The 27,120-nt window shown below is 44.2% G+C and overlaps 1 protein-coding gene across 5 annotated transcripts in view; it reads left to right on the top strand.

Moving 5' to 3' along the window:
• Positions 1–27,120, top strand: part of LOC115470863 (fatty acyl-CoA hydrolase precursor, medium chain-like) — an 82,771-nt gene that overhangs the window by 30,236 nt on the left and 25,415 nt on the right. For all 5 annotated transcript variants that reach the window (XM_030204455.1, XM_030204454.1, XM_030204451.1 and 2 more), the window contains exons 4-10: positions 303–441; positions 7,699–7,832; positions 9,740–9,893; positions 12,675–12,788; positions 15,535–15,639; positions 22,844–22,984; positions 26,561–26,641. In XM_030204455.1, coding sequence (XP_030060315.1) covers positions 303–441; positions 7,699–7,832; positions 9,740–9,893; positions 12,675–12,788; positions 15,535–15,639; positions 22,844–22,984; positions 26,561–26,641 — 868 coding nt within the window. The remainder of the gene's footprint in view (positions 1–302; positions 442–7,698; positions 7,833–9,739; positions 9,894–12,674; positions 12,789–15,534; positions 15,640–22,843; positions 22,985–26,560; positions 26,642–27,120) is intronic.

The raw sequence follows: 27,120 nt of genomic DNA, 5'->3' as shown, positions 1-27,120 counted from the left end.
AAAAAGGGCCCTAAGCTTCAGTAAAAGGTTCCTATTATATTTATTACTAAAATGGCTATTCCCACTGACCTCACATGTCTTTCCAGGCATCTTTACAGTATTTTACAAAAGGCTCGTATGTTTGTAAAATACTCAGGGGAACTGTGCATATCTGGGACTGGAAGTCCTAACTCCTACCTAGATGTCCTAGACGGAATGAGGCTTCACTTAAATTATATTACCTCTATACCTTGCTGTGTGGACTAGTATGGAAGAATGTTTTGTAACTTACTGTAAAAGTATTTTGTTGTTCTGTTTTGAAGGTGTCTGCAGAAGATGGATATCATGGACTTATTAAAAGAATTCACAAAAGCCGATTTTCCAACCTTTACAGTTTCAGAAGACTGTTTGTTCCTAAATATTTATACACCTGCACACCGCAAGAAGAAATCAAAGTTACCAGTAAACAAAACATCTATTAAACTATATTTGTAATTATGTGGAAGGTTAACTTTATAACAAGGCACTTACAACCAAATTCTATATATGGTGTCAAAAATATTGGTGCTGAAAAAATACACATTGGGTGCTATTCTATAAACCACACTTAAAATTAGGCAAGGTTTATAGAATAGTGCTACATTTCAGCACAGCCATTTACACCAATGGAAACGTGGTGCAAATGCTCATGCCTAAATTAGTTATGGATCTCACCTTATTCTATAATTATGCGCATAACCAAAAGGAATGCCCCGATCCACCCATGACCCTTCCATTTCTACTCCCCCTTAAATGACTGACGTGTAAAATTTAGGCATCGATCCCGTGCCTAAATTTACAATCACACATTTTAATTCTAATTAATGCCAATAATTGCTTGTTAAAAAGCCAGTTGTTGGCACCAATTAGATCATTCAATTAAATTATGTGCCCAAATTCGCGTGCGCAGTTTTTAGCGATTTTTATAGAATTAGGCTGTTTCCCCCAGATTCTATATAGTGCGCTTAAATTTAGGTGCCGAAATTGGCGTGGATTCTATAACACCGTTCATAGCTTAATAACGGCACTTAACAAGCAATAATGGGAACTGATTAGAATTTAGGTGCACAATTCACTAAGCGTATTCTGTAACGATGTGCACCGAACTTCTAACCTGTGGAGGCAAAAAAGGGTGTGGTTATGGGCGGGGAAATGGGCGTTCCTAAATTTAGGTGCCTAGTTATAGAATATGGCCCAGCGCACCTAAATCTATGGGCTGAGATTTACACCAGATTTTCACTGGCGTAAATGGATACACACAGATATCGACGCTGAAATATCAATTAAGCATATTCTATAATTGGCTCCTAAATCTAGCTGCACATTATAGAATATGCTTAGTTGGCACTAGGGGCTTAGCCAGACTTCAGCGTGAGGGGGCACATTTTAGGCCCCCCCCCTGGTACCGCTGACCCCTCCCCGCCATTTTTGATCCGCCGCCACCAACAACTTTTACCTCCCCCTGCCGACGACCCTCTCGACCCCCCCCCCCCACCGCTGCCATCGCCTACCTTTGCTGGCGGGGGACCCCAACCCCCACCAGCCGAGGTCCTCTTCTTCCGGCGCAAGGCTTCGTTCTGTTTCTGTGAGTCTGACATCCTGCACGTACAGGACGTCAGGCTCACAGAAACAGAATGAAGCCTTGCAGATCAGCCAGCAACACAGCTGCACAGAAACAGAACAAAGCCTTGCGCCGGAAGAAGAGGACCTCGGCTGGCGGGGATTGGGGACCTCGGCTGGCGGGGGTTGGGGACCCCGCCAGCAATGGTAGCAGATGGCGGGGGAGGGTTGGCGGCGGGATGGGGGGTCAAGAGGGTCGTCGGCAGGGGGATCCTGGGCCAAATCTACGGAGGCCCAGGCCCCTGTGGCCCCACATAGTTACGCCCCTGCTTGGCACTGATTACAGCACCAGTATTTTTTAGGCACCATATAGAGAATCCCCTCCTTAGTACTTACCACAGCTAAAAAGGGCTTTGCAAAGGGTGTTCTGAGGCATCCCATGGTAAGTTTCAAACATGCGCACACTTCTCACATGCTAAAAAATGTTTTTTTTTTAAATTGTTTGGCTGAGAGGGTGTGTTGGGGGCAGAAAGGGGATGTTTCTACGCTAATCAGTTAGCATGTTGGCACTGCCATGCACTAAGGGGGCCCTTTTACAAAGGCGTACCAAAAGGTGGCCTGCAGTACAGTGGGCACGTGTATTTGGACATGCGCTGGACCATTTCTCCACAGCGTCTGGAAAAAGGATGTTTGGGGGGGGGGGGCGGAAAACGGACCTGAGGCCAAATGAAAACCAGCGCATGTCTATTTATGACCTGAGCCCTTAAAGCCACCCATTGACTTAGCGGTAAGGGCTCGCATGTTACCCATGTGGTAACCGTCGAGCACGTGCCAACTGCTGATTACTCAAAGGGCACAAAGAAAAAGGGGTTCCAAATCTTCCACAAATAAGCCAAAAGAAGCAAAGTACAGAAGAGTGGAAGAAAACCAAGTCCAAAAGACCAGTACTGAAACCACAGTGGTAAGAGCACCAAAAATACAGTTTATTGGGACTGTATTTTTGGTGCTCTTACCACTGTGGTTTCAGTACTGGTCTTTTGGACTTGGTTTTCTTCCACTCTTCTGTACTTTGCTTCTAACTGCCGATTACTGCCAGGAACACCCACGCGGTAGGAAATAGAATCTCATTTTCTACCGTGTGTTTTCAACACACAACAAATTTGGAATTACCACCTGGGGCATGTGGTAGCCAGGCAGTAATGCCGATTTGGTGTGTGCTGGATGCGCTTAGGCCCTTACATACCTTTGTAAAAGGGCCCCTTACTGTTTAGTGCAGGATTAGCTCTTGAGCTCTTACTGCCTACAAAATAGGTGGCACTAAAGGATCATGAGTTAATTTTGGTTAATGGTTGCATGCTAATAGTGCCTTCTTTCGACCGTCGGCAGACTGAACGAATTTTGGCATGTTGACTGGTGGTTCTGACGCCTCATTGGCGAAACGATGGCCAACATTGACCACGGTCATTGAAAAATTCGATACCATCAGAAAGAAGAACGGTGAGACTTAAACAGCCTAAGCTAAGTGAATATTAAAAATAGTTGAAATTTGTTTCACTTGAACTTTTGAAACTAGCTTAAGTAGGCTGTGTATCACAAATACAGGAGGGTTTTTGCCTATGATGAAGCAGGCCCAGCTTCCCTAACACAGCTGTGTATGGAAAGGAGCTTCTTGAGGCTTTTTCCTCCTTTAGTAAAAGTCATTTTCCTCCTATAACTGGGTTTGCTTACTATATATGTAGTTTTCCTAAATATATGATTTGGTATTTAACATTAGTACCTGGCCATTAATTTGGAAAATGCAAAATAAACCATTTTCTGGCTGTGGTAGAAATATCCTTAGCATGCGGGAAAGACCCATGTAAGGGTGAGCTAAGTCCACATTCTACCGCAGCTTTGTAAAAGGACCTGTTTGGCAAGGAAGGCTCCTAGGTGCATATCAGTGATGTGTATTCAGGGATCCTTTTACCAAGCTGTGGGAACAAGGGCCCTGCGCTTGCAGCAAGGGCCTTTTTCCCTGTGTGCCAGGGCCCTTTTTACTGCAACGGGTAAAAATACCCCAGACAAACATGGCCGTGCGGTAAGAAAACACTTATTGCATGGCTATGCGAGGGGAGCCCTTACTGCCATCCATTGAGGTGGCATTAAGGGCCCCTGTGGTAACTTGGCAGTAACCAGGCAGGGCGCGGTGATCCCTGATTATTATTATTATTCTCCAAGGACAAGCAGGCTGCTTGTTCTCACTGATGTGTCACGTCCACGGCAGCCCCTCCAATCGGAAACTTCACTAGCAAAGGCCTTTGCTAGTCCTTGCGCGCCCATGTGCACCGCGCATGCGCGGCTGTCTTCCCGCCCGAACCGGCTCGTGTTCGTCAGTCTTCTTTTGTCCGCGCTCGGTACGGTCGTGTTTGCGCCGTTCACGCCCCTTAAGTTGACCCTCGTGCGTCTTTTGACTTTTTCGCCTTTAAAAAAAAAAAGGGATTTCGGAGAAGGGCCTTTTGGTCTTTTTCCCTTCCCCGTATTTCTAGTTTTTGGCCCCGATAAGTTTTCTTTTGTTTTCGGGGTAGGCCCCTTTGAGACCTCGGGTCCAGTTTTTTTCTCCCCATCTTTTTGGTGCCTTACCGCAATTACGAGTTTTGATTTCGCCGGCGTGATTTTTCCGCCCATGTCATCGAAGTCTCCCAGCGGCTTCAAGAAGTGCACCCAGTGCGCCCGGGTAATCTTGCTCACTGATAGGCATGCGTCGTGTCTTCAGTGTCGGGGGGCTGGGCACCGCCCGCAGGCCTGCAGTCTTTGCGCCCTTTTACAGAAAAGGACTCAGGTAGCGAGATTGGCCCAGTGGAACGTTTTGTTCTCGGGCTCTTTGTCGGCATTGGCACCGGGAGTATCGAGTGCGTCGACGTCGACAGCGTCAAGACCTCCGCCCTCGGCCGCGACGGTATCGATTGCATCGAGGCATCGACCCTCTGCATCGTCGGGGCCGAGACATCGGAAGGCTGCATCGGCGTCGGTGGTACCGGGACCTCCACTAGTGCTGATGTCGTCGGACGGTGGTGCTTCGTCTGGAGTGCAGGTGAGGGCTGTCCATTCCCCTGCTGGTGGCGGCGAGCCTTCGGGTGGGTCTCCCCCTATCCTGAGGGCTCCTGCGGTACAGCCCCCCCCGAGACCGACCTTCTTCGGCCTCGGCCCCGAGGAAGCGACGGTTGGATTCTACGTCCTCCTCGTCAGTACCGGGAAGCTCCGGTGACATGCTTCGTTTGAAAAAGTCAAAAGCATCGACACCGGTCTCCTTCCCGCGTCGGTACCGAGAGCTCTGGGTCGCCTGGGGAGTCGGCACCCAGTAGGCATCGGCACCGGGAGGACCGCTCACCCTCTGTTCAGGAGGTGTCAATGCGCTCCACCTTGGACAGCCCGGAACAGCCGCCACGCCCGGAACAGACTCTGACTTCGACTCCTGCATCGGCTTCTATGTCTTTCTCCACAGCCGCCCTGCACGAGAGTCTCCGGGCCGTTCTCCCAGAGATCCTGGGAGAGCTGTTGCGCCCTTCCCCTCCGGTACCGGGGGTGCTTGCGCCACCAGTACCGTCGAGTGAGGCGCCGGCTGGCCCCTTGCCCGGGGTGAGGTCTCCCCGACTGCGGTAGCCTCCCAGGAAGGCTCGCCGACGACGTGTGAAACAATACAAAAAAAAAGTTAGGACTCTGAAAATGAGCGAAAATATTTGTGACTGTTCATCACTCAGTTACAAAAAAAAAAAAAAGCAGTATATATGTCTATCTGCTTTAATAAAACAATCCCCCAGATGGCTACCACATAAAGTTACACCTGCTCTGCAGGGGCGTAGCCACGGTTGGGCCTGGACGGGCCCAGGCCCACCCACTTTCCCTCCAGGCCCGCCCCAACATCGTCGTACCAAGGCGGGGCGATCCACCCCGCCGGCGTCGCAGCTCCGTCGAGGAGCAGACCATCCGGAACCCAACCTTAAAAGAAGAATCGGACGGTGAAGCGCCTCGCGTTAGCTGCTCTCTCTACCCTGCTCTGCGCTGCTGCAGCTGTAAAGCGATTTGCTCATCGGCCCTTCCTTCACCGTGTCCCGCCCTCTGATGTAACTTCCTATTTCCGCGAGGGGGGGACACGGTGAAGGAAGGGCCGATGAGCAAATCGCTTACAGCTGCAGGCAGAGCAGGGCAGACAGAGCAGCAGACGCGAGGCGCTTAAGATGGAGCATTAGCAGCAGTGGGGTGTCAGAGGGAGGGGAAGGGAAAGAGGTCAGATGCTGGAAGGAAAGGGGAAGATGGCAGAGGGGACAGGAGCTGGATGGGAGGGTCAGAGTGAGAAAGGGAAGGGACACGTGCTGGTTGGAAGGAGGAAGAGAGGGGCTGGATGGGATCCTGAAAGAAAGAGTCAGAAAGAAGGGGAGGAGGAAGATTTGGAAGAGACAGTTACTGAATTGAGAGTGGGAAGGGACAGGTGCTGGTTGGAAGGGAGAGAGCTACTGGACATGGGAGGGAGAGGAAGAAGGGACTGGAGGGAAGGGAGAGAGCTACTGGACATGGGAGGGAGAGGAGGAAGGGGCTGGAGAGCTGCTGGACAAGGGAAGAAGAGGAAGAAGGGACTAGAGGGGAGAGAGCTGCTGGACATGGGAGAATAGGGAGAGAAAGAGGGGAGATGGATGAAAGGATGCAGAGAAAAAGCGGAGAAACTAGAAGGATGTGGAGAGAGGGAGGAGACTGAACAGGAAAGGGTAGAGAGATAGACACTGGATAGAAGGAGAGGGGAGATAGAGACACTAGATGGAAGGATCAGGAGAGAAAGAGGGAAGACACTGGATGGAAGGGTAGGGAGAAAAAGGAGACGCTGGATACAAAAGAAAGAGGGGAGACACTGGAAGGATGGGGAGAGAAAGAGGGGAGCTGCTAGATGGAAAGAGGGAGAGGACAGAGTAGGGAAAGACTGGAGAATAAGAGGAAGGGGCATGTGGAGATCAAGGGTGAGGAAAAGATGAAAAGCCATAGGTGACGAATGGACAGGAAACCCTGGCAAGAGAAAGACGAAGGAAAGCAGAATCTAGAGACTGGGAGCAACACAATGAGAAAAAGTAAATGGCCATACAACAAAGGTAAAGAAAATAATTTTATTTTTAATTTAGGATAAAGTAATATGGTACCTGTGTTAATAAAGTTTCAGAGACCAATACTTCCTTCCTTAGGTCAGGAGAGGATACTGTAACAGCATTATACTAACCTGAGGCAGGAGGTTTTGGCCTCTGAAAGCTCATTGAAAAGGGTGTTAGGCTATGAAATAAATTATTTTCTGAAACCTGATGCACTGAAAAGCAGCACTTTACCCCTGTGTTACAAATGCATCTGATTAGTGTGACTACATTTTGCTGGGGAAGGGGGGGGTAGAGAGAAACTTTTGTGCCCACCCACTTTAGGTTCAGGCCCATCCAAAACTGGCAGTCTGGCTACACCACTGCTGCTCTGAGACAACAGTAACTGTGGATTTATTTCTGTTTAGAAAGAATTGGCTGCTGTGCATAAGTGTTGCTCCCTACCCCATTCCACCCATTCTCTGCCTCCAGGAACACCTATTCCTATACCTGCAAATTCTGTATAGTGGGAGTAGAGTTGCGTACACAAATCTGGGCATATTATGACTTGAGCACGCAACTCAATTAGTTTACAAGTCAATCAGTGCTGATAATTGGATGTTAACAAGTATCCTGTTTCCAATAATGGTGAATCCAAGTCACAAGTACCTGGCAGAAACCCAAATAGTACCAACACTCCATGCTACCAATTACAGGTACAACCTTTCTGGCTGCATCTCATTGCTCCCTCGGTCATGGATACCAAGCAAGGACTCATTGAGTCCCCCTCTTATAACTGTACCCCTCTCTCTGAGGAATGGACAGAATCTTCCTATCATTACCCAACAATCTTGGACCCTCTCAAACCTGGAAAGATCCTTGTGTGTTATATATAAAAAGAAATAAAATACTCAGGTGGAAACCTAGGTCTCCACATTCCCTTGCTCAAATAAATCTGTATGAAAGATTATGAATGAGCTTCTGGCTCAACGACATGATTTACTGTGCATCTGAACTATTTCTCTTTATTCAGGTCATGGTTTGGATCCATGGAGGAGGTTTGACGAGTGGCGGTGCCTCAATATATGATGGATCTGTATTATCCGCCTATGAAAACGTGGTGATGGTGCCAATTCAGTACAGATTAGGGCTCCTGGGATTCTTTAGGTAAGCTATCTTGCATTCTAACCACCAGTGGTAGCCCTACAATTACGCCAACTGAGGTGGGGGGCCTCAGGCAGTACTTTTCATGGAGCGGCATCTCACTCCTTTCCTCCCCCCAAACCAGCCGCGGTCTGGCTTCTCCTTCCTTCCTTTCTCAATCCTCTTCCCCAAGTCTACCTTTTTTTTTTTCCTAGAGGTGGCGGCGACTACAGTGATTCCCATACACTGCCCTGCTGCCAGCTTTTTCTCTGTACTGCGTTCCCGCTTCTGTGGAAACAGGAAGTTACATCAGAGAGGTGGGCCACAGTAGAGAGAAGAAGCCAGTGTCAGTGGCAGGCCAGGTATGGGAATCGCTGCTGCTGACAACTTTTGAAAAACCATAAAAGAAAGTGCACTTAGGGAATGGGGTTGAGAAAGGAAGGGGGAGATGCCAGACCATGGCCTAGGGGGAGGAAGTGGTGGGGGAGGGAGGGGGAGAGAGTTGGGAGAGAGAGAGTGTATGAAAGGAGAGATGTTAGGCGGTTGGCCCAGGGGCACCATCTCATCCTTGCCTCAGGCAGCAGATTGCCTTGGGCTGCCAATGCTACCTATTGTGTGCCAAAGTACTTTGAACTCTGTTAAACTGAACTGATCACCAGCTTTAAATAACTGCTAAAAATTCTGTTTATTTTAGACTGCAGTATAATTACAGTAACATAACAGATGACAATAGATAAAGGCCAAAATGGCCCTTCCAGTTTGCCCATCCAGGTAGTTAACTGCTGTCCATGCAAACTATCCTTCATGCTTTCATTTAGGGTTGTTATGCAGAAGCCCCACAATATCTCAATATTATGTCACACTGAATGTTCCAATTACTACTACTGCTTCTCATTTCAATAGCGCTACTAGACATATGCAGCGCTGTACACTGGACATAAAGAGACAGTCCCTGCTCGACAGAGATTACAATCTAATTAGGACAGACAAACAGGACAAATAAGGGGATTACTAAGGTGGGAGTGATAAAACATGGGTAATGAACAAGTGAGTAAGGGTTAGGAGTAAAAAGCAGCATCAAAAAGGTGGTCTTTTAGCCTAGATTTGAAGACGGCCAGAGATGGTGCTAGACATACTGACTCAGGAAGTCTATTCCAAGCATATGGTGCAGCAAGATAAAAGGAATAGAGTCTGGAGTTAGCGGTGAAGGAGAAGGGGAAAGATAAGAGAGATTTACCCAGTGAATGGAGTTCCCGGGGAGGAGTGTAGGGAGAGATGAGAGTGGAGTGGTACTGAGGAGATGCAGAGTGGATGCACTTGTAAGTCAGTAAGAGGAGTTTGTACTGTATGCAGAAACGGATAGGTAGCCAATGAAGTGACTTGAGGAGAGGGCTAATATGAGTATAGCGACACTGGTGGAATATAAGTCGTGCAGCAGAATTTTGAACAGATTGAAGAGGAGAGAGATGGCTAAGTAAGAGACCTGTGAGAAGCTTAGCAGAGATTGGGAGGCGGGGCTAGTGCTTGGCAGACTTCTACAGTCTGTGACCTGAAAATGGCAGATACAAATCAAGGTAAGATGTGCACAAAAAGTAGCACATATGAGTTTATCTTGTTGGGCAGGCTGGATGGACCATGCAGGTCTTTCTCGGCCGTCATCTACTATGTTATGTTACTGTGTCTAAGCGAGAGGTGATAAGAGTGTGGCTAAGGGATCTGGTAGTGTGCTCAGAAAGGATGAATTTTGGTGATACTATAGAGAGAGAAATTGGAGGTTTTAGCAGTCTGTTGAATTTGTGCAGAGAAGGAGAGAGGAGTTGAAGATGACCCCAAGGTTACGAGCTGAAGAGACAGGGAGGATGAGTGTTATCCACAGAGAAGTCTGATGGTCTTAGTCAAAACAATATTTTTCCTTCTCATTCTGTTTTCAGCACTGGGGAAGAACATGCCCTTGGCAACTGGGGGTTTCTGGATCAACTTGCAGCTTTACGTTGGATTCAGGAAAATATTGAAGATTTTGGAGGTGATCCGGATTCTGTGACCATATTTGGAGAATCAGCAGGTGGAATAAGTGTTTCTGCACTGGTAAGGGTTGCAAGAGTCTTCAATGTTCATGTAGGCAGATTTTAAATACTACATGGGGAAGGGGAATCACAAGTCCAGGTCAAATTGTCCATACTATTTTACTAGAGGCCCTGACAAAAATAGAGCCTTTTCTAAACTAAATGCAGGACTGCATATTAAAGGCCCTCCTACAGAGGGAGCAGCAATTTATTCTTTCCTTTTTTTTTTTTGGTGTGTGTGTGGGGTCGGGGTTAGAAAGCTGCATGTGGGGATAACAAACATAAATACCCACCTCCTCCACCTACGTAGACATGAGAGCAGTTTTTCTAAAATCTCTGCTTCATCTGTTCAGGGCCCCAATCATTGTTGGCCCATTCTATATCAACCACCCCTCCCCAATCCAATCCCCAGGCTTAGCAGGAGTCCCCTGGGTCCAGTGAGGTGGGAATGATAACTAATTACTCTTGCCTCAACGATTGGGCCTTCAAAATGGCCACCAAGACCTCTAGTGGTAATCTTGTTGTACTACTGCTAGAGGTCAGACTTTTGAAGGTCTCCAGCCATTTTGGAATGACTGGGCATTGCTTTTGCTCTACTAGACTTCAGGGATACCCCGGAAACCCGGGCATTGGATTGGGAATAAGGGTGGAGGCATTTGCTGGGGGGGGGGGGGTTACACATTCACAACTTTGACCCTTTGGGGGGGAATTCAGCTTCAGGGGGAGGGTACTCTGTGATGAGTGAGTTTCCACCTGTGGGGGGTGGGTGATGCGGGGGAGCTGGCATGAGTGAGGTATGAGTGGGCTGTGGCTTCGGGGGGGGGGGGGGGGGGGTGTTTGTTGCAGGGATGAATAGATGCCTTGAAGGGGCAGAGGTTTGGATATTAGGATGGATGATTATGGGGGAGAAGAAGAGGGAAAAGCAGACCTTGTTGATGAAAATGGTCTTTAATAAGTTTTATTGATGCTCTCAGGGTTCACAATCAGATGCCCCACATGGCCATGCCTCGCCAAGAGTATAGGCTGTGTCAGGGGCACTAGAACCAGTTGGTGAAAACCTAAAAACGCCACTGAATCAGGTCAATGTGTGTCTTCCTGGGTCCGTTTGAAACAGTAAAAAGTACGATGGTAATATTTATGTGCTGTTTTGGGACGAAGTTTTTCAATTTGAAAGATATTCAGCAAAGAGCAAAACAGTATGAGATGACTGAGCACTGCATTTTCGAAGAACTGATTGGCAGAGACAGGTCATGTGGACAGATTGGCATCTCTTTGAAACTGAGGCACCATTTTGAGGTTGCTGATTCTGAGAGAGACAATAAAAATAACTATGTATAGATTAGTAAAAGTCTTATGAACTGCTCCACATTGGTGGTGAGGAAAAAGACTTTAGATATTTATCAAGAATAATTAGCCCTGGACAAAAGGGGAAATAAAAATGTCTGTGTATAATGAAAATGTTTTGTTTTTCATTCTTGAACAGTTTTTAATTGCTTTACACTGGTTGTGAGTAAAGGTTTTCCTTGATATTCTGGAGAGTAATTGAATATTTTGGACAATGAATAAAAAGATCATCTTGACCTTTTGGAAACTCCAAGTATATGCAATGAATCTTTGTTATAATCAATTCTTGAACAACTCTGTGAAAATCCAATTGGTTTAACCACGGAGAGGTACAATATAACAGCCATAAACAGAAACCCACTTCTACAATAGCAGGAATTTGCTTATATATATATTTTTAATGGGAATCTGATATCACCTTTACAAATTGTACCTGACCAATTTGTGTACCATCTTTATAGATGGTTGGCTGTCCTCTAATGAAGGTTTACGTATCCACACTTTGATTTTCATCCAAAGGTTCATTTCATTGAAGCAGTGATTTATCTTGAGCAAAGTCTTTCTACTGTATAAGGAAGCATAACTGAATATCATCTGCATATATGTAATATAATTTTTAAATCCCTAAACAATTTTTCTGGGACCCAACTATAAATATTACAGTACTATGGATAATACTGAACACAGACAACCTCAAAAATCAACAACTAGGAGAAAGAAGCCTTCCAGAATCACTTATAGACATTTTTCTTCCTCAAAGGATATTAACATAAGTACATAAGTAATGCCATAGTGGGAAAAGACCAAGGGTCCATTGAGCCCAGCATCCTGTCCACGACAGCGGCCAATCCAGGCCAAGGGCACCTGGCAAGCTTCCCAAACGTACAAACATTCTATTCATATTATTCCTGGAATTGTGGATTTTTCCCAAGTCCATTTAGTAGGGGTTTATGGACTTGTCCTTTAGGAAACCGTCCAACCCCTTTTTAAACTCTGCTAAGCTAACCGCCTTCACCACTTTCTCCGGCAATGAATTCCAGAGTTTAATTATACGTTGGGTGAAGAAAGATTTTTTTCTGATTTGTTTTAAATTTACTACACTGTAGTTTCATTGCATGCCCCCTAGTCCTAGTATTTTTGGAAAGCATGAACAGACGCTTCACATCCACCTGTTCCACTCCACTCATTATTTTATATACCTCTATCATGTCTCCCCTCAGCCGTCTCTTCTCCAAGCTGAATCACTTTAGACACTTTAGACATCTGTCCTTTATCACAGTAAGCTACAATCTATGTAACAAAATCAGATGATCAACTGTGTGAAATTCTGCAGTTAGCTACATTAGCATTAACAAAAACGTTTATTTAATAAGTGTAGGTCCTGAGCCTGGTTAATTCTAAATGATGATTCTGTACTTTTTAGTCACTGCGCTCATTGTAACCTTCAAATGTTTTCCAGATTCTTTCTCCTCTATCCAAGGGTTTGTTCCACAAAGCCATTTCTGAGAGCGGAGTGGCAACCTTTCCTGGAATTATCATGTCTGATCCTGTTGTGATAGCTGAATTTGCAAATGTAAGATTTTAGACTTTTCTTCATGGTAGTATTTTTAACTATGTTTTATTCTTTTCCTTTAAGTGGTCTTCTTGGGAACTCCACAGCCCTTAAAGTCTGATATCTCGCCTCCCTGGGATAATTGTGTAGTGCCCTTCTACCTTGCCTTTGTGCAGTCACTCTATACTTTCATGCCTATCACATGGGTGTGCCTGAGGACCGAGTTGAAAACCTCTGGATTAGGAGATGGCTGGTTAGTGGTGACATTGAGTGGCACTAACTGGTTAAGAGCAGCTGAATATCATGTGCCAGGTTGCTCAGTTACGTTTAACCAGGCAGGAGCCTCTTCTGCCGAGTTAATAACATATCAAAAGTCTTGCCATACTGGGACAGACAAAAGGTCCATCAAGCCCATTATCCTGTTTACAACAGTGGCCAATCCAGGCCACAAGATCCTGGCAATATGCCAAAAGAGTAAAACAGATTTTATGCTACTTATCCAAGAAAAAGTAATGGATTTTCCCAAGTCCATCTTAATAATGGCTAATGGACTTTTCTTTTAGTAAATTATCCAAGCCTTTTTTAAACACTGCTAAGTTAACTGCTTTTACTACATTCTCTGGCAACAATTTCCAGAGTTTAATTACACGTTGAGTTAAGAAATATTTTCTCCAATTTGTTCTTAATTTACTACTTTTGAATACTGGGTGGTATGTGGACAATATTCAAAGCATGCTTCCTTTGCAGAAAGGGTTAGACAAATTTCGATAATCATCTCAATAGATGGCACAAAATAAAATAGCTTTAAGTCTGCTGAAGACCGAGTTATTGTGGGTTCGCAAACCTAGTCCTAGTTCTGCCATTTCTTTTACAGATATAGTCAGAGCAGGATTAACTGTTCAGTGGGCCCTAGCCACATAAGTGCATTGGGTCCCCCATCATAATAAATACATTATAAAGCTTCCAGAAACAGAACTTTGCATGGTTCTAACTGCAGAGTAAAATCAAAGGAGGAAACTATGAGCAAGAAGCCTTTCTGTGCCAAATTCCTCCTGTTTTGTCAAAGAAAATGAATGAGTGGGGGGAGGAAGGGGTTGAGAAGAATAGACTGATCTCTGTAGGCAGCAGCGACTCTGGTTATTCCCTCTCCCCCCCCCCCCCCCCCAACTTTTTCCAGCCAGCCGTTAACTTATTAAGCCAAAAATATACCTTGGGAGCATTAAATTATATGGAGATGGGGGCATATGCTGGTTGGAAAGGAGAGAGAGGGCCCATTAGTGCAGCTACATTATCATGTGCTAACTGATTTAGCACATGAGCCTTTACCACCTACAAAATAGGTGCCAGTAAGTGCTCAAGAACTATTCTTTGTTAATGGTTACGTGTTAATGGAAAAATTAGCACATGGCCATTAATTGAGAAAATGGAAAATCTGTCATTTTCTGGCTGCAGAAAACATGGCTTAGAATGCGGGAAAGACCTCCGTAAAAGTATGCTAAGGCCACTTTTTACTGCAGCTTGGTGAAAGGGCCCCTTAGGGGTCCTTTTCTAAGCTGCAGGGAAAAATAGGCCTTAGCTCACCCTTAAGTGGATCTTTCCCTGCGCTAAGACTATTTTTTTACCACGGTCGTAAAAACCTCAATTTTATTTTTTGCATTAACAGCTATGTGCTAATGTTTACATTAGAGTATAGCCATTTTTTTAAATTACCACAGGAGTATCTACCACCTCCTATTTTGTAGGCAGTATGGGCTCCTTCATTATCCATGAACTACTCAGTTAAGGAGTGGCAATTCAGATGCACTAATTGATTAGCACAGGAACACCAACTCTCTGTCCCTGACATACACCCTCAAATTAAAAAAAAAACAAAAACAAAAAAACATTTTTTAGTTTGTTTAGCACACACAAATTCCAAAACTACCACAGGATGCTGTAACGCGTCCAAGCAGTAGTCCATTTTAAGCTACATTAGGCGTATGTTAGCGCCTAACGAAGCTTGTGTTCTTTCTCCATTTTAAGAGCATAAGAATAGCCATACTGGGTCAGACCAATGGTCCATCTAGCCCAATATCCTATTTCCAACAGTGGCCAAGCCAGGTCACAAGTACCTGGTGCAAATACTAGCAACATTCTATGCTACTAATCCCAGGGCAAGCAGTAGCTTCCCCATATCTGTCTCAATAGCAGACTGTGGATTTTTCCTCCAGGAACTTGTCCAAACCTTTTTTAAACCCAGATATGCTAACCGCTGTTACTACATCCTCTGGCAGAGTTCCAGAGCTTAACTATTCATTGAGTGAAAAAATATTTCCTTCCATTTGGTTTAAAAGTATTTCCAAGTAACTTCCTTAAGTGGCCCCTATTCTTTGTACTTTTGGAACAAGTAAAAAGTCGATTTACTTCTACTCGTTCTACACCACTCAGAGGGTCTTTTACTACGGCGCGCTCACATTTTTGGCGCGCGCTAAAATTGTGGGCATGCTAAATGTTAGAGACGCCAATTCATTTCTATGGGCATCTCTAACATTTAGGGTGCCCTCAATTTTAGTGCGCACTAAAAATGTGAGTGCGCCTTAGTAAAAGACGCCCTAAGGATTTTGTAGACCTCAATCGTATCTCCCCTCATCCGTCTCTTTTCCAAGCTGAAGAGCCCTAACCTCTTTAGCCTTTTCTCATATGAGACTAGTTCCATCCCCTTTATCATTTTGGTCGCTCTTCTTTGAACCTTTTCTAGTTCCGCTATATATTTTCACACTGATTTCAGATGACTGCAAACCTTTTGGGCTGTGAAGGAATGGATTCTGCTGCAGCTGTGAACTGTTTAAGGACCAAAACAGAAGAGGAACTTCTAGACCCCAACTTCATCACAGTGGGTGAAACTTTATTGATAACATCAATTGAATTAACAATTCCACATTTGCTTATAGAATTTTAGTATAGCACACGTGAATGGGAAGAAAGGCTTGTAAAACGTCTTTGCATCTACAATAAGCCTGTGTTTTCTCTGGTGCAGCACAAAATGCCAAATATTTTATGAAAATATAGGTCAGAAAATCCAATTTATTAATCGGTGCAGCTCTGATTTGTGAACTCTATGGTCAACTAGCCAGCTTTTTCTTTAGTGTATGAAGTAGCTTCCGGAACTGAAAGACATTCTCTGTTTATATTTGATTTGGTTTGGGGAGGATTTGTTGGCTCCATTTTTGGCTGGAGGGATCAAACAAATCTGTAGCCCCACTCCCAAGATCTAATAGCTGATGCTGTGCTCAGAGCATGTTGGTCAGGCCATGGCTCCAGTGGCCCATGCTATTCCACACAGGACACAGTGAAGTTGACACAATGATATGGTTTCTAGACGATGCTTAAAAAGTCCAAATTTATTGTGTAGCTTAAAAGACTTGACTTGGCCAACCAGCCTGCCTCAGGATTTTTTGCAGTCTTTCAAGAATGTCTATGGAAGACCATGAGGGGCATTTTCGATATGACGTCTAAATTTGAATTTGGACGTTTTACACAAAATCTCCAAATTCTGAAAAATAAAGAAGGTCATTTTTCAAAAATACTATGGATGTTTTGTGATTTGGACATTTTGGGGGGTGTTTTGGGCCATTTTCGAACAAAGAAATGTCCAAGTGCAAAACACACAAAATCAAGCCATTGAGATGTAAGAGGAGCATTTTTAGTAGACTGGTCCCCCTGACATCTCAGGACAGCAATAGGGCACCCTAAGGGGCACTGCAGTGGACTTCATAAACTGCTCCCAGGCACACATCTGACCATTGCTCCCTTACCTTGTGTGCTGAGCCCCAAATTGCTCCCTTTCCTTTTGTGCTGAACCCCCCAAAACCCTCTACCCCTAACTGTAAACCACTAACATAGTCCTTACAGGTGAAGGGGGTACCTATATGTGGGTACAGTAGGTTTCTGGTGAGTTTTGGAGGGCTCACAGTTTTCTCCACAAGTGTAACAGGTAAAGAGAGGTACGGGCCTGGATCCACCTATCTTCAGTGCACTACACCCAACACTAGACTATTCCAGGGACCTGCATGCTGTTCTAATGGACCTGAGTATAACATCTGAGGCTGGTATAGAGGTTGGTAAGTAATGTTTTACATCACATTTTTGGGGGGTGGGAGGGGATTAGTGACAACTGGGGGAATAAGGGGAGGTGTACAGCGCTGCGTATGCCTTGTAGCGCTATAGAAGTGATGATTAGTAGTAGGTCATTCCTGATTCCCTCCAGTGGTCATCTGGTTATTTAAGGCATCTTTTTGTGCTTTATTCATTATAAAAACAGGTCTAGCTCAAAACGTCTAAGTTTTAGTCCTGGACGGTTTTGTTTTGTTCCATTATGGCTGAAAAGTCTTAGGAATGCCCAAGTTCCACTTTGAACACGCCCCCTTAAGATTTAGATGCACTTCTGACGGACTTCGGAGAAAAACGTCTAAAAAGAGGTTTTGAAAATACTGATTTGGACGTTTTTGTGAGAAAAACATTCAAATGCAGACTTATGTCACTTTTGGACATTTTTCTCTTTCGAAAATGAGCCTCCATGTGTCTGTCAATATACTATCAAATTAAAAATCTTGTATAATGAAACCTCAACGTGAAACCCTTGCATGTTACAGTTTGGCGGCTTTTAATTTTCTTGCCAAAGGAGAGGGTTTCACGTTGAGGTTTCATTACACAAGATTTTTAATTTGATAGTGTATCGACAGATACATGGCCTTTCTATAAATATTCTTAAGTTGCAAACTATGCCAAAATATTTCACAGGACCCCACAGTCATCGACAAAGGAAAGATATTCAACATAAAGGAATCTTTCACTTGCTCATCTTCCAATGTGGTATATATCATTCAGTGTAAAAAATGTAACGAAGGATGCTATATTGGAGAAACAGGCCAGATGCTTAAGATAAGATTCAATTTACATAGACATCACATGAACAATACTGGTGCCAGTAGGGCTCCCACCCCTGTTGGTCAGCATTTTACAGGACCAGGACACTGTACCAGTGACTTCACAGTGAGAATCCTGAAAGGTAACTTTAAAACCATACAAGAACGTAAGACCTTTGAAGTCAGAATGATTGAATATTTTAACACCCAACAGAAAGGACTTAACAAGGATCTGGGGTTCCTAGCCCATTATAAACCATAAAGCTGTATTTCTCTGTTGATCACCCCACCCAGTGGTGTGCTGGAGCAGGCTCTCGCAGGCTCGCAAGAGCCGGTTGTTAAGTTTTTAAGAATTTTGGGAGCCGGTTGTTAAAGTAGGGCCCTCCATGGCTACTTTAACAAGTGGCTCCCAAAATGTGGGCTTGAGCCCCCTGCTGAATTCCACTTTTACTTTGCTGGTGGGTAGCTGAGCCCTGCCAGCCAAGTAAATAGACTGCTGCTGCTCCCCGCTCCTTGTTTCCAGCTCTGAGCAGCAGGCTGGGACTTCTCCAGCATGTGTGAGAAGTTTCAGCATGCTGCTCAGAGCAAGACATTGGGAGTGGTGGCAATCCATTTATTGGCTGCCAGCAAAGGTATGCCTAGCAAGCCCGCAGGAAGGGAGGGAGGAGAGGCAAGTTTTGCTCCCCCCCCCCCCCCCCCGGCCACCCCTAGCCCTTCCAACTGCAGAGCTGGCTACGTCCGGAGAAAGAGCCTGTTGTTAAAAATTTACCAGCACACCCCTGACCCCACCCCTCACCTATCCACACCCATCCTGTTAGAATATCAATGATATGCTTTGATGTCCCCATGATACCTCCTACCCACCCCCATCCTCCCACCCTGTCAGACTGTCATAGTAATGCTTGAATGTTATCACTTATATACACTGTCAGCTAGCACATTTGCTTATTTCCGATCTGACGAAGAAGGGAAACCTTCGAAAGCTAATCAAGAAATGTATTAAGTTATGTCCAATAAAAAAGGCATCATCTTATTTTCTTTTCCATGTTTTATTTTGTTTGATTTCTATTGATAAATATAAATATTCTTGAAAGAGTGCAAAGACTCCTGAGGCAGGCTGGTCGGCCGTGTCAAGTCTTTTAAGCATTGTCTAGAAACCATATCTTTGTGTCATCTTTGTTGTGTCTTGAGTGTGCGAAGACTTGTGTTCTTCTGTGTTTACATCCATGCTATTCAACCACCTGGTTTGCAGCAGACATTTTAAACATTTAGATGTGGTGATTTCTGTTTTCTGTGGAGCTGCTGAGCAGCCTGGAGCTCTTTGCTTGTCTGCTGCCTGAAGGAAACTCAAACAGATAAGAATTGTGCTGGCTTTCCCTACCCTACAGCTGTGGTTTCTGGGCATTTCTTAACCTTGTCTTCCCCTTGACTTATCCTTGTCTACCCCTTGTCCCAAACAGCTGTGTAGAATAGTGGCTTAACACAGTCCTAGAGAGAGGTTTTACAGCATACACATTCCACAGGTAAAGTTTAAGCCCGCCCACCCCAAGACTGACACTTCCTAAATAGCTTTTCTGAATAACTACTTATCACAAATTAACTCTACCCTAATTACAACTGTCTCAGTTTGCTGAAGAGTAAAATTAATCTTGCACACGGTTAAACCCCCATCATAGCATACCTGTTCATACCCATTCCAACAAATCAGGATGACTTTTATTCTCTGTAATAATTGTGGTGCTTTCGTTTCAAGGCCAACCATCTGGAGCCTTAAGGCTTGTCCTATCTGTCATCAGCTCAATAGTTTAAAACAGGAGCGCAGTAAAAGTAAAGCAGGAATTAGATGCACTTAAAGCAACTTCTAAGACTGCACAACATCATAATGCACAGAATCAAGCCAAATTCACACCACTACCTCAAAGGATAAAACTATCTAAGAATAGATGGTTCACCGTAGGCTCAGGCAGACTTTGTTATGTGACACAGAGGCATCCACCCTCACAAGTGCTGCCCCTACAGAATTCTTTTGCTCCATTACAGCACTGTGATGTTCCTCAAAATAGAACTGATGTGGAAGAACAAGCAATGGAGGTGAAACAAAAAGATATGAAGGTACCCAAAGACAAAAAACAACCCCAAATCACAAATGTTGAAACACATACCAGAAAATGTACATGGAAAGCGATGACCACAAATGCTCGCAGTCTAAGCAATAAAGTTCATGACCTTCAAGCCCTGATGTTGGAGGCAGACTTAGACATTGTTGCAATCACAGAGACGTGGCTAAATGGTTCCCACGAATGGGATGCAAACATACCGGGCTATAATCTATTTAGGAAGGATAGAGAGAGTCGTAAAGGTGGAGGAGTAGCTGTATATGTGAGAAATGATATTGAAGCAACTGAAATGTCAGGGACCTGGGGAAAGGAAGAAGCGATATGGATCACCTTAAAAAGAGATGATAAAACCTCTATACATGTGGGTGTTGTCTACAGACCTCCGACACAATTGGACGATCTAGATAAAGATCTGGTCACAGATATCCATAAGTTGGGAAAGAAGAGAGAGGTGCTGTTGCTGGGAGATTTCAGTCTGCCAGATGTAGATTGGAAAGTTCCATCTGCAGAATCGGAAAGAAGTAGAGAGATCGTGGATGCTTGTCAAAGTGCTCTGCTCAGACAAATGGTGACGGAACCCACGAGGGAGGGAGTGACACTAGATCTGGTGCTCACAAATGGGGATAGTGTGTCAAATGTCCGAGTGGGTGCCCACCTGGGCAGCAGTGACCATCAAACGGTTTGGTTTGATATGACTGCTGAAGTGGAGGGCAGCCACTCAAAAATCAAAGTCCTGGATTTCAAGTATGCTGACTTTAGTAAAATGGGGGAATACCTGAGGAAGGAGCTGATGGGATGGGATGGGAGGATGAACGAGAAGTGGAAGGACAGTGGTCCAAGCTGAAAGAAGCTATAAACAGGGCCACAAACCTTTATGTAAAGAGAGTAAATAAAAGCAAGAGAAAAAGGAAACCAATATGGTTCTCCAAACAAGTGGCTGAGAAAGGCTAAAGAGTTGGCGTTCCTGAAATACAGAAAGACTCAAGAAGAGGAACACGAGGGGGAATACCAGATGAAACTGAAAGAAGCCAAGAGAGAAATACGTCTGGCGAAAGCGCAAGCGGAAGAACAAATGGCTAGAAATGTAAGGAGGGATGACAAAACTTTCTTCAGGTATATTAGTGAAAGGAGGAAGACTAAAAAGGGAATTGTGAGACTGAAAGATGCTGAGAACCACTATATAGATAATGATGAAGAAAAAGCAAATTTGCTAAATAGATACTTTTGTTCTGTTTTCACAGAAGAAAATCCTGGAGCGAAAATCCTGGAGCAGGACCGCAATGGACTGGCAAAAGTACATGTGAGAATGGAATGGATATAGCACCATTCAAGGAAGAGAGTGTGTATGAACAACTTAAAAATCTAAAGGTGGATAAAGCCATGGGACCGGATGGGATCCACCCCAGGATATTGAGGGAGCTCAGAGAGGTTCTGGCGGGTCCTCTTAAAGATTTGTTTAATAAATCCTTGGAGACGGGAGAGGTTCCGTGGGATTGGAGAATGGCGGAGGTGGTCCCTCTTCACAAAAGTGGTGATAGGGAAGAAGCTGGAAACTACAGGCCGGTAAGCCTCACTTCAATTATTGGAAAAATAATGGAAGCGATGCTGAAGGAAAGGATAGTGAATTTCCTGGAAGCAAATAAGTTGCAAGATCCGCGAAAACATGGTTTTACCAAAGGGAAATCGTGCCAAACGAATCTCATTGAATTCTTTGACTGGGTGACCGGAGAATTAAATCAAGGATGTGCTATAGACGTAATCTACTTAGATTTCAGTAAAGCTTTTGACACGGTTCCCCACAGGAGGCTCTTGAATAAACTAGACAGGCTGAAGATAGGACCTGAAATGGTGAACTGGATTAGGAACTGGTTGACGGGCAGACGCCAGAGGGTGGTGGTAAATGGAGTTCGCTCGGAGGAGAGAAAGGTGAGTAGTGGAGTGCCTCAGGGATCGGTGCTGGGGCCGATTCTATTCAATATATTTGTGAGTGATATTGCCGAAGGGTTAGAAGGTAAAGTTTGCCTTTTTGCGGATGACACCAAGATTTGCAACAGAGTGGACACTCCGGAGGGAGTGGAAAGCATGAAAAAAGATCTGCGGAAGCTAGAAAAATGGTCTAACGTTTGGCAATTAAAATTCAATGCAAAGAAATGGAAAGTGATGCACTTAGGGAGTAGAAATCCACGGGAGACGTATGTGTTAGGCGGTGAGAGTCTGATAGGTACGGACGGGGAGAGGGATCTTGGGGTGATAGTATCTGAGGACCTGAAGGCGATGAAACAGTGTGACAAGGCGGTGGCCGTAGCGAGAAGATTGCTAGGCTGTATAGAGAGAGGTGTGACCAGCAGAAGAAAAGAGGTTTAAGACGTTGGTGAGGCCCCACCTGGAGTATTGTGTTCAGTTTTGGAGGCCGTATCTTGTGAAGGATGTTAAGAAAATGGAAGCGATGCAAAGAAAAGCTACGAGAATGGTATGGGATTTGCGTTACAAGACGTATGAGGAGAGACTTGTTGACCTGAACATGTATACCCTGGAGGAAAGGAGAAACAGGGGTGATATGATACAGACGTTCAAATATTTGAAAGGTATTAATCTGCAAACGAACCTTTTCAGGAGAGGGGAAGGCGTTAGAACGAGAGGACATGAAATGAGATTGAAGGGGGGCAGACTCAAGAAAAATGTCAGGAAATATTTTTTCACGGAGAGAGTGGTAGATGCTTGGAATGCCCTCCCGCGGGAGGTGGTGGAGAGGAAAATGGTAACAGAATTCAAACATGCGTGGAATAAACATAAAGGAATCCTTCTCAGAAGGAAGGGATCCCCAGAAGCTTAGCCAGTGGTGGGTGGCAGGGCTGGTGGTTGGGAGGTGGGGAAAGTACTGGGCAGACTTATACGGTCTGTGCCCTGAAAAAGACAGGTTCAAATCAAGGTAAAATATACACAAAAAATGGCACATGTAAGTTTATCTTGTTGGGCAGACTGGGTGGACCGTGCAGGTCTTTTTCTGCCGTCATCTACTATGTTACTATAATTAATAATTATTATTTCTCTCTAGAAAGTTCCATTTATACCAGCAGTTGTGGAGGGTGTCTTCCTATCAAAGAGCCCTGAAGAGTTCCTGCCAGGGGAAGAGGGCAGTCCTGTCCCTTATCTGCTAGGATTTAATAACCATGAATTTGGCTGGATAATTCCAAATGTAAGACTTTTTTACAATTAATTTTTTTGCACCAAACTTTAAAACATTTACCAAGCATAATGAGTGTTCATAAAACCTTTTCATCTTTTTATAAAGGGCTTTATTTTAAATGTTTCTGATGTTGGACTGTGTTAATGTTTCCCTTAATTTACAGGGCATCTTTACTCAGGGTATGATACATTAAGTATACTGTTATAATGAATCTCTACCCTGAGGATTTTATAACATGATTGGGAAAATGGGGCAATGGAAGATGAAGGGGGTACTTGTATTAATTACTCTTAATGGTCTTGTCCGTGTTTGTTTCTGTATTGAGTTGAGCCAGTTTACTGTATTGATTGGTTATTGTTTAAAAAATAGTTCTCCGTAGCTGTCTTGCTGCTCACGGAAGGAAAAGCAGTTGATCAGATATAATAAACTATGGAGTCCTTTTACTAAGCTGCGTTAAAGGGGAGGCCTGTACTAGCATCGCTGCATGTTTTGATGCGCACTGAGGCCCCCTTTTACCGAAGCGGTTAAAAGGCTATCTTTTTTTTTTTTTTTTTTTTAAAGAAATGGCCGTGCAGCAAGTGAATCACTTACCGCGTGGCTATATTTCAGAGGAGAGCACTTACCGCCACCCATTGAGGTGGTGGTAACGACTCCAGCACTAACTCGGCAGTAACCAGGCTTTGTGCAGCACTGCCCAATTACCACTGGGTAAACACTGGCGCTACAAAAATAGAAAAATATTTTTTTAGCGCCGGAAATGGCGCACGCTGGAAGTGGGAACTAACGCCGGGCTGCTGCAATAGCCCAGAGGTAGTCCCTGTTTGGTGTGCGATAAGCCTGCGTTGGGCTTACCGCCACTTAGTAAAAGGGCCCCTATATACCTTCAGGGGTCAATTTTATAGAGGTCGCCAAAATTGGGGCACAAAAATATAGGTTGCTAAGCACTAACCCCCTGATTCTACAAAGATCGACAGAAATTGCATAAGCAAATGTAGGTGCGTTCCCAATTTGTGTACACAATTTAATAGAATAATGAGCCAACTAGTGCCAATAATTGGCTTTTTAACAAGCAATTATTGGCACTAATTAGATTTAATTCGGATTTACCTGTATAAAGTTAAGCCTAAAATTTACACACGGTCCAAAAAAGGGGGCATGGAAACGGGAGGGTCACGGGCATTTCAGGGCAGATCGGGGCACGGTTTTGACTTATGCATGTAATTGTCGAATAATGGTGCTCCACGTGTAAATTTAGGCGCGGGCATTTGCACCATGTTTTCATTGATTCAAATGGCCCTGCCTGTTTTTGTGTGCAACCTCTCCGCTTAAGTGTTAATACTATAAACTGTGCTGAATTTTTGGCGGGGCTTATAGAATACTGCTCATGTGGGATTTTTTTGTGCAACACTCATGACTCACCCCTGTCCTGTCTATGTGTAACACACCTTTTGCACTTGCGCAGTATGGAATTTAGGCGCTGAGGGGTCCTTTTACAAAGGTTCTCTGAAAAATGGCCTGAGGTAGTGTAGACGCGTGTTATGGGCACGCGTAGAATTATTTTTTTGCGCACCTACAAATAATGACTTTTTTAAATTTTTGCCAAAAACGGACATGCGGCAAAATGAAAATTGCCGCACGTCCATTTTGGGTCTGAGACCTTACCACAAGCTATTGACCTAGCGGTAAGGTCTTACGCGGTAATGGTCTACGTGCATCAAATGCCACGTGCCAGAAAATAAAAAATATTTTTCAGACGCATGTAGCAGGCGCACGCCAAAATTGAAATTACCGTAAGGGTCAGGTGATAACCAATTTGGCACGCATAGGGCGTGTGTAGGCGCCTAAGCAGCTTAGTAAAAGGGCCTCTAAGTTTGTAGAATAGGGGCATAAAACAATGCATAAGTGCAAATTAGTGCTTGTTAAAGCTAATTATTGATAGCTATTGCAAATTAATTGCCAATTAAGTTTTGTTTACAAGTGATGGTATTCTGTAAGTAGACGTGCAATTTCACACCTACCTGTGCACGCCACATATACAATTAGTGGACATACCTTTAAGCAATGTGAGCATGCAAACCGCTTATTTATTTACAAGATATTATTACTAGATTTTATATACCGCCTAATTTGAGGGCAAGTCTAGGCGGTTTACATAATTCAAAATAAAGGTAATAAAAGTGGAGAGGAGGAGTAGCCTGGTGGTTAGAGCACCAGTCTTGACATCCAGATGTGCCCAGTTCAGATCCCATTGCTGCTTCTTAACTCTCCATTACCTTAGATACAAAGTTAGATGTGAACCCTCCAGGCACAGAGAAATACCCAGTGTACCTGAATGTAACTCACCTTGAGCTACTACTGAAAAAGGTGTGAGCAAAATCTAAAATAAAGAAAAAGAAGGAAAGGAGGTCCAGCAATAAGATAGGAAAGACACAAGCATAAACAGTAGTAACATAGTTTTATGATATGATGGAGCTTTTTGTCTCTTTGGTTTATGTGGATGATGAATGCTGTATTCTTTTATTGTGTATGTTTTATTCTTCTCCGCCAAGAATCCCAGGATTGTGCGGAATATAAATAGATAAATACACCTAGGTATTCTCAGGGGCAGAGTCCATTCTTATCTTACCAATATATATACACATATATAGTACCATTAATCTCTGCATGCCTGGTGAAGAAACAAATACTGTAATGTAAAGAGGAATTGCAGCCTTGGTCTTGTTTAAATCCAAACATTATCAAAGCTATGGATTGTCTGCAATGGGAGTATTCATTGATCAACATGAGAATTGGGGAAGAGACAGATTTACCATCTGTTTTTATTACTAGTACCATGATATCAGCTGTCTCAGACTTGTACAAAACAGCCGCTGTTCCCTGTAAGCCGAGCAGGAGTCCTCCATCTACAGTCCTGCCAGTGGGAGGTGCTGTTTCACTATCACATCTTCAATAGTGAGGGACAGGCAAGTTCTGGAGGACTCCAGGGAAACCTTCCTGTCCCTAGTGACTAAAAACATAATATTGAAGCACTACCCCCCCCCCCCCCCCCCGGCAGCAATGCAGTTGGAGGACTCCTGCTCACCTTAGAGGGAACAGTGATCATGATAGATCCAAAGATGCTTTTTTAAACAAATTTCTTCCATTTTTCCTGCACTGATGAATTTTATTCAATGGTTATTACAGTACAGAGTGGTTGAAGTAAGGGATTTTGAGCACATGCAGTAAATATGAGCAAGCTTTTTAGGTTCCTTCATTGATTTCTAGCCAGCTTCATGGAGTTTGCCTGCCGGTGGCAGGTGTTTGAAAAAAGCATTAAAGTATTATGTGATCCAGAGGGTGGTTTGAAAACTGCCATAAATCCAGGGGGAGGGGAATTCTTGTCAGAAATTTTAGTGAGGCAACACCCTACGCTCAGGTCTAAAGCTTTTTGTGATCAAATGTTCTGTTCCATACAAGAAAAGAATGTTTTTACTGTTGAGAACTCAAGTTGGTTCCTTCCAATAAGAGTTGCCTGCTATATGTACCAGACTGTATTATTTAGAGAAATTCTCAGATTTGAATGTTTCTATATGTTTTATTATGCAGATAGCACAAGCTCATGAGCTACTACAAGGAAAAATTAAAGAAAACATTATGTCTTCCCTAGAAGGCGCACTACCATTCACGGTAAAGACATAATCCAAACAGTTCATAATACATCATGCTTTTGGCAGAGGCTGCTGGCACCTTACTAACAGATTTATTGAGGCATCAGCTTTTAAGGACAAGACTAGCACGGCTCCCCATCCCCTGCTCCTAAAAGTTATCATTCATTTAACCTCTTTCGCTTTGCTCAGCATTGATGAATTTCTCAGAGAAACATACCTAGAATGAATACAGTGAACCTTAAAGAATCCACAGCATCCGTGAGTTATTTTTGGACATACAGGGACTAATTCTTTAAGTGGTCCTTTTACAAAGCGACGGTAAAAAGTAGTCTGCAGTAGTGTGAGCGCATCTTTTGGGCACGTGCTGGGCCACTTTTTACTGCAACTGGCAAAAAGGCCATTTTTTTTAATGGGCTGGGAGATAGGCGTGCGCAAAAGTTAAAATTAACATGTGTCTATTTACGGCCTGAGCCCTTACTGCCAGCCATTGACTTAACA

The sequence above is a fragment of the Microcaecilia unicolor genome, chromosome 5 (genome assembly GCF_901765095.1).
Source record: "Microcaecilia unicolor chromosome 5, aMicUni1.1, whole genome shotgun sequence".
In the NCBI taxonomy this organism is placed as follows: Eukaryota; Metazoa; Chordata; class Amphibia; order Gymnophiona; family Siphonopidae; genus Microcaecilia; species Microcaecilia unicolor.
This window is presented reverse-complemented; position numbering and strand designations above follow the sequence as displayed.